The sequence below is a fragment of the Phragmites australis genome, chromosome 17, assembly GCF_958298935.1.
Source record: "Phragmites australis chromosome 17, lpPhrAust1.1, whole genome shotgun sequence".
Taxonomy (NCBI): domain Eukaryota; kingdom Viridiplantae; phylum Streptophyta; class Magnoliopsida; order Poales; family Poaceae; genus Phragmites; species Phragmites australis.
In genome coordinates this window covers 11,977,994-11,984,898 of record NC_084937.1, presented here as the reverse complement: position 1 = coordinate 11,984,898, position 6,905 = coordinate 11,977,994, and the positions used below count along the sequence as shown (strand labels likewise).

At 59.8% G+C, this 6,905-nt stretch overlaps 1 protein-coding gene across 1 annotated transcript; it reads right to left on the bottom strand.

The window, feature by feature from the left end:
• Positions 1-3,810: 3,810 nt before the first annotated feature.
• LOC133896868 (vegetative cell wall protein gp1-like) lies at positions 3,811-5,804 on the bottom strand. Its single transcript, XM_062337509.1, has 4 exons — positions 5,622-5,804; positions 5,455-5,534; positions 4,210-4,800; positions 3,811-4,138 (listed from the first exon to the last, which is right to left on the bottom strand). The coding sequence occupies exons 1-4, from the start codon at positions 5,802-5,804 to the stop codon at positions 3,811-3,813; spliced, it is 1,182 nt and encodes a 393-aa protein (XP_062193493.1).
• Positions 5,805-6,905: the final 1,101 nt, after the last annotated feature.

The following is a 6,905-nucleotide window of genomic DNA, read 5'->3' as shown; positions in this document are numbered from 1 at the left end:
GCCAAAAAGGTCCGGCGACGAGCGCCCGACGCGACGGCGGTTAGAGCTTCGCAGACAGACACGCTGGCTGCGGGCCTAAGTCAAAGACGCATGCGCCAAAGCTCCGGAAAGGTCCAGCGAAGCTGGCCGAGCAGTGGATTTGGTCGGCGGAGTGGCTCGGTGGGGCTTCGCGCAGAATTCGGCTCGGGGATGCTTCGTGCGGTGGCGTGGCTGCGCGTGGAGAGGATGACGAACACGAGCTTCATGGTGAGGGACAGACCGGAGCTGTGGTCACCGGCTCAACGGAACGACAACTCGTCTAGGCAACAGCTTCTCACAGCGGCGCTCGTGCGGCAGGGTCCTCAAGGATGAGCTCGCGGTCTCGTGGGTGTACTGCGTCGTGGTGCAGAGAGTCAGCAATGCTGGTGAACACGTGCGAGCAAGTGAGGTGGTAGCTGCTTGGCTGAGCTAATGTAGTGAGCTACTGCTGCAAGTATGCCGGTGTGTGTGGCGTGGGTGATGGCTTGCAAGAGAAGGAAAATGGAGGAGGAGAGCAAAAGGCTTTTGCCCGCTCGGTTGCTTCTCTGCTGGGCTCAGTGGAGAAGGGGAGAGAGAGAGCACGAGAGAGCTATGGTTGTTGCTGGTTCTCTCTGTGTTGTGCTCGGCTGAGCAGAGAGAGAGAGATATAGCCGGCAGCTGGTCGGCTTGAAGTCAAGGAAAACGGCACCGTCCATGAGGTGGCCGAATCCACTGGAAGGAAGCTCGGTGGCAGCCAGGATGAAGTCACTCGAAGAACAGCCGTGGCCATGAACAGTAACCAAGAAAGAAGAAAGCTAGCAACTTCTGGTGTTAGTTTACTTTGTACTAGTGTCTTCATTTTCTCATTTATTTTCTCGAATTTCTCTAGTGGTCGAAAAGTCATCATAAAAATTGAGGATCAATTTTGCTGGATTCTATAATCCATGTGCAACCCATTTTAACTTGTTTGATCCATAATGCTTGAGCCAATTTCAAACTAAAATTCTCTAAACATGCAACCTTTTCTAATTTGTGGTAATTTCTATGCCTTCAAAACAATTCCCAAAAATTTATTAAAAATCACGAAATTTCTTTACATGTCACATACTAATTTCTAAAATTGTTTCTAACCCTATGTTGTATAGCAAAAATGTGAGTTTCTTTACAAGGCATCATTTCATATTGATTTTAACAACTTACTTTTAATTTAAATTGCATGCCTAAAATTGCTCAAAACCATTAAACATGATGTTAATGATACTGATGATGCTTAATTATCTAATTAAAGATTTTGGGCTGTGACATAGACTCCAGAGGCGGGCTGTCGGTGCTCGGTCTGGCCAGTCCTATCCTGGGCGCCACCGCACCATTGGACCTCTTGGTTATGCCTCTGTCTGTACACTTCGCCAGCCTGGGTATTCGAGAGGTCTCGGGTAAAAAATGAGAGCAGTCTATAATAAGTACCGCACTAGCAGAGCGCACATAACAAAGAGTCTTTTCCTATTTTCTTAAGTTTACAGATCAATGATCAAAAACAAAGTAGCCCGACCGCAAGGACCTCAGTGCCCAGGGCGCTGCTCGAGCCTACGGGGTCCTCGGGTAATCCTACCACTTGAGCATGAGTGGTCGAGACTGCCTAGCCCCTAGCTCTCTTACCTACTTTCCAGTGCTCGGGCGCTCCATACGAGGGAACCAAGTTCCTGGATACCCCGAGCTCAGGGTGCGTGCCCCTCCTGGATTGATCGACTGAAAGGCTGACAGTCGTCCGGTGAGTGACTAACGTCATATGAATTTCCATTCTTACATACGCAATAAACTATTGTTCCCGAGTTATCCTCGGGACCCTCACATCATAATCTGTTCGGCGAGATGGTCTCCTCGCGCACAAAACCCTGCCCACGTGCTCGCTTTTTCCGGAACGACAGAAACAGACAGTAGTTAGGTGTACCGTACAGACGGCAATGGTTGACCGAGGTCCTTTATGGTGGCCGTGGTGTTCGGCCGGCTTGGCAGTACCCCGGGCACTACCGTGCCTCTGGGGTTCTTGGGTAATCCTACCGCTTGAGCAAAGAGTGGTCGGGACCGCCTAGACCCCAGGTGCGGGTTGTCGGTGCTCGGTCTGATCAGTCCTACCCCGGACACCACCAAACCATGGGGACTCTTGGTCGCATTTCCGCCCGCACGTGTCTCCAGTCTGCTTGTTTGAGAGATCGTAGAGTGGAAAAGTGTTCACTGGTCATGGCGTGCTCCATGCTGGATCGACTCATCTCCCAAGCAAGGAAGTTCGTGCCTTTGTCTCTTGACTTAGCAGCTGCGGACTCGCGAGAGCTCAGGGGCTGAACGCTCGGTTGGTCCCACTACTCGTGCGATGAGTGGTCGGGGCGACTTCACTCTCGGGGAAGGAAGGTCGGGCTCGGTCCGGCTAAGTACTTCTCGGGACATCAAGTGAAAAGCGAAAAGCATCAAGACAAGCATAGTGGAGTTTCGATCCCAAAAGAAAGGCTTCTATTATATTTCAAAAAGAACCATTCTGGAGGGGATTACTCCCATATTTACAACATTCAAAAAACAAAAAATCTAATCTAATAGGCAGGCTCCGATGGGGGCAAGGACGCGTCGCTGCTGCTGCCGCTGCTCGGTTCCAGCGGCGGCTCCCGCGTAAAGCCCGCCACCACCTCGGCGGTGACGTCCCAAACAGCTTCCCGGGCGGCTGCTTCCTCGGCCTCGACCACTCCCTGCCGGAGCGGCTCCAGTGAGAAGGTAGGGTCTCGGCTGTGGTAGCAGGTGAGAACGTGCTCGGCCACCGCCTCGACCAGAGCATGCCCCTCCCGGGATGCCAACTCCTGCACAACCCTCAGGAGAGCCTTGAGGCATCGGGCGATCTCTTCGAAGCCGAGGGCGAGGTGGCCGATTGTCTCTTGGTCCAGCCCTTGCTCGCCCATGCTGACGTGCCCGAGCCCGGCAACCCTCACGGACTTCCGCGCCTGACAAAGGATGTCTCGCATCATCAGCTTCACGTTGGTCCGCTCGGCCACGACGGTCTTGAGCTCGTCATTCGCGATCTGCAGCCGCTCCTCAAGGTTGATATCCTCGGCTGCGCTGGTCGTGATGCCCCTGGTGGCCGGGGCCTCAGCTTGTTCCTGCTTTAGACGCTAGGCCAAGGCTGCGACGGCCTGCTCCCGGGTGGCCAGCTCGGCCTCCCATTTGGCGGCCTGCTCCTCCCGAGCAGTGAGGGCCGACGATGCCGAGGCAGCCTCCGCCTCGCGCCGTGCAATCTGCTCTTCCCGGGCATCTTGAGCCATTGCCGTGATCTCAACATCGGTCTCGTGGATCGCGACCTCCTCCTCCTGACGAAGGACTTCGGCGCGACCACGCTCGAACTCGTCATTTCGGCGGGCTAAGTCCGCCTGGACGGATTGCACGGAATTTTCGCGCTGGCCGATCGCCTCTTCCCGAGCCAGGACCAGCCGCTCCCGAGCGAGCAGCTCTGCGGCCCGCCTCGAGGATGCCTGGTCGCGCTCGATTGCCTGCCGCTCCATGCGGGTGGCCTTCTCCTGTGCGGCGACAGCCTCATCGCGCACTTCCTCCAACGCCTCCCGCTCCTCAGCCACTACGCATTGAGCTCTCGTGGGTTGCACGGGCCGAGGCGATACGGGCTTCCAGGAGCCTACTGACCTCTTCCAGCCAGCCCCTCTCTTCCATGGGGGCGGCGCGGTCCCTGTCGAGCTCGGCCCGCTCTGCCGCTACGGCCGCTTCAAACCGCACGATGACCTCCCGGGCGCTTCCAAGCACATCCGAGAGGGGTTCCGGGGTCTAGCTTGACAGCAGCCGGGTGCTGGGTCCCCTGCGATCCCTCTCTACAGAGGCGCTCGGGGTCCCCGACGACTGCCACACCGGCGCCGCCCTCACCGCGACCACCTCCACCGCGACCGCTCGCTCCGACCTCGGAGTGCTCGGGGCGGGCTCGGACGGCGTTGGCCGCTCAGGAGCGGCCGCTGCTCTCGACTCAGGGCAGGGCGGCGCCCGCGGCTCTGGGTCCGCCGGTGCGCTCGGCTCTGGGGCGGGCATGCTTGGCCCAGGAACAAGAGCTGGCCTCGGCTCCTCTGGCTGCCTCTGGCCTCCAGCGGGGTCCTTGGGCGGCCTAAAGACAAAAAAGGTTAGTACCCAAACTAGCATCTGGGCAAACATGCTCGGGACAAAGAAAGAACTTACGTAGACTTTGGTCCGCGGTACTGCCATTGGGACTCGGGGATTCTGAAGTCGGGGCCCTGCGGCTTCGGCTCGGGATCCACCTTTCTCCTCTTTGGTGGAGGGCTCTGGCTCCCGGGCCGTTGAGGGGCCGCCGTGGAGCCTGCCTCCGGCGACGGGTCGGCTAAGGCGCCCGTCATGGCGCGGTCGGCCTGGCCCTGGTCCTCAGGTTCCCGTGCCCTAGACCTGGCCTCTGTCCCAGACTCCACGCTCAATGATTGGCCGCCCCGGCCTCCCTCCTTCGCGCCGCCCGCCACCGGCCGTTGTCGTGGAGGCGACGGCGACGACGAGGACGACGGCAGGGCCACGTACGACTGGAGGCGTTTTCCCTCGTCCCCCGGGGCCTCCACTCCACTGCCCGCGGCATCCTTGCTGCCGACCTGATGGCTGCTGCTTGTAGCGTCCCTACGGCCGGCCTGCCGCCTGCCGCCCGTGGCATCCCTGCCACCGGCCTGCAGCCTACCACCCACGGCATCCCTGCCGACGGTCTGCGGCCTGCCGCTCACGGCGTCCCCGCCGCCGGTCCACTGCGCGCCTCCTGCCTCTTCATCTACCCTGGGGATTTGAATAGTCCCAGGGTTCTGGCTCCCCGGACGGTCGACTAAGCCCTAGGCGTCGAACTCCGGCTGCGTCGCTTGCAGTGCCACCTGGCCCGGGTCCGCGTAGAGCGCCAGCTGCTCTCGGGGCTAGACCGCCCGGGTGAGGTCTTCGACACCGGTCACCACCCTTAGCAGGGTCGCCAGCGCTCCCTTCTCCAGGTTCCCGTCCTCACCGATGTGAGTCCTCGTGATGTCGTTCGGACCCGTGTACATCCAGGAGCGGCGGGCCCGCTCCCGCAGGGGCGCCAGGCGGCGGCAGAAGTAGTCGGCCACCACCATCGCCGAGGTTAGCCCCGCCCAACACAGATCATCGATGCGGTTCAGCACTGGGCACATGCACTCGTCCTCTGCCAGGGCCACCTCCCAGGTCGGCCTGTGGGGCTCCGCCGCTGTCTCCAGCAGCGTGAGGCGGTCATGGGGGCTGACGTCGATGTAGACCCAGTTGCGGTGCCAGTCCTCCCACTTGCTCCACAGCACTTACGGAATGTACAGCTCGACGAGCCCGTCCCGCAGCTAGAAGTTAGAGCAGCCGGCGACGTCCACGTTGGAGGATCCTCTCTTCTTCCCAGCCGCTCGCAGGACGAAGAAATGCCGAAATAAGGCCACCGACAGTGGCACTTCCACGAACATCTCGCAGAAGTGCGCGAAGATGGCCAGGATGACCACCGAGTTTGGACTCAAGTGGATGAGCTGGATGCCGAAGGTGTCCAGCACCTGGAGGAAGAAGGTGGAGAACGGCGGCACCAGCCCAGCGGCAACGAAGGAGACAAAGATTACAATGCGCTCCGGCCGCTCCGTGGTAGGCAGAAAGCTCACCGGCGACACCACCGACGCCTGCCGCTGGCTGTCGGGCACCATGAGCTTGCGGACCTTCTCCGCCCCCTCCTTGTTGACGATGTGCGACTTCGGCAGCACGCTGTCGGGGCCCTTGTCTCGGCTGCTGCTTCCTGCCCTCGGCATTTTTCAGGGGTGGGGAGTGCACTGGAAAGGGTGGGGGAGAGAATGCGCTGCGGGCCGAAGGAAGGGCGAGAGCTCTCGAGCGCAAGGAAGAAGAAAGCAGAAGCGATGATCATAAGAATGGCGTAAGGGGGCAACGGTTCGCTCCCCTCTCCTTTTTTGTATCTTGGGGATTTCAAACGGCGCTTTCCGCGGCGCATTCAGCGAGGTGCATTTTCCTCGTTTGGCACAGGTGCCAGGCGAATCTCCCTTGATCCATGCGGTTGCCAGGCGCACTACCCTCTATCTGCGCGGTCGCCACGCGCGCCGCCCACCTCGTTATCACGCGCCTCGGGAGTCAGAAGGACACACGTCCTTTCGTTTCCCCACTGGGTCGTACCAAAAGCCTGGGCCAGAGAAACCAGCACCTGAGAACAGGCCACATGGCATCGGTGCTGAAATCAGCCTTGATGAAGACGAGGGCCCCATTCGCAGTCTCTGGGCCATCGCCTACCAATGGGCCCGGGGGCTGCTGTTGGTGACATGGGAACTGGGGGTCCCCGAGTCCCGAGGCCAGGACAGCAGAGTGCCACGTGACGCCCTCCCTTGAGGGTTATCTCCCCAAGGTTCGAGAAGACTAAGTTCCAGGAGAGGGTGCTCGAGGCCATAAACAGTGATCCCTGAGTACCCGAGTTCCCCGATGACCCAAGAAAGGCCAAGGTCCGGGAGAGAGTGCTCGGGGCTATGAACAGTGGCCCCCGAGCACTCGAGTCCCCCGAGGACCCAAGGGAAGTCAGTTCTGAGAGAGAGTGCTCAGGACCGTGAATAGTGGCCCCCGAGCACTCGGTTCCCTGAGGACCAAGAGAGGGTATATCCGGGAGAGAGTGCTTAGGGCTGCAAACAGTGGCCCCCGAGCACTCGGTTCCCCGAGGACCTAAGAAGTCCTTCGCCGGTGGTCCCCACAGAGGCCCAGCGGTGAGGTGTCAACTGGTGAGAGGCCCGATGCTGTATTTAAGAGGGTGCGTGGTCTGTCACTTCCAACTGCTCCCCCCACGCTTGCTGTCAGTCCCTGCCACGGCCTGGCAGGGAGGCGTGGGGACATTTAATGCACGGGTCCCATCGCGC

Coding starts and splice junctions, on each gene's coding strand:
- LOC133896868 (XM_062337509.1), bottom strand. CDS start 5,804: ATGCCGAGGGCAGGAAGCAGCAGCCGAGACAAGGGCCCCGACAGCGTG. Junction 4,801..5,454: donor ATGTTCGTGGAAGTGCCACT/GTCGGTGGCCTT, acceptor TCAAATCCCCAG/GGTAGATGAAGAGGCAGGAG. Junction 4,139..4,209: donor TACCGCGGACCAAAGTCTAC/GTAAGTTCTTTC, acceptor TTTTGTCTTTAG/GCCGCCCAAGGACCCCGCTG.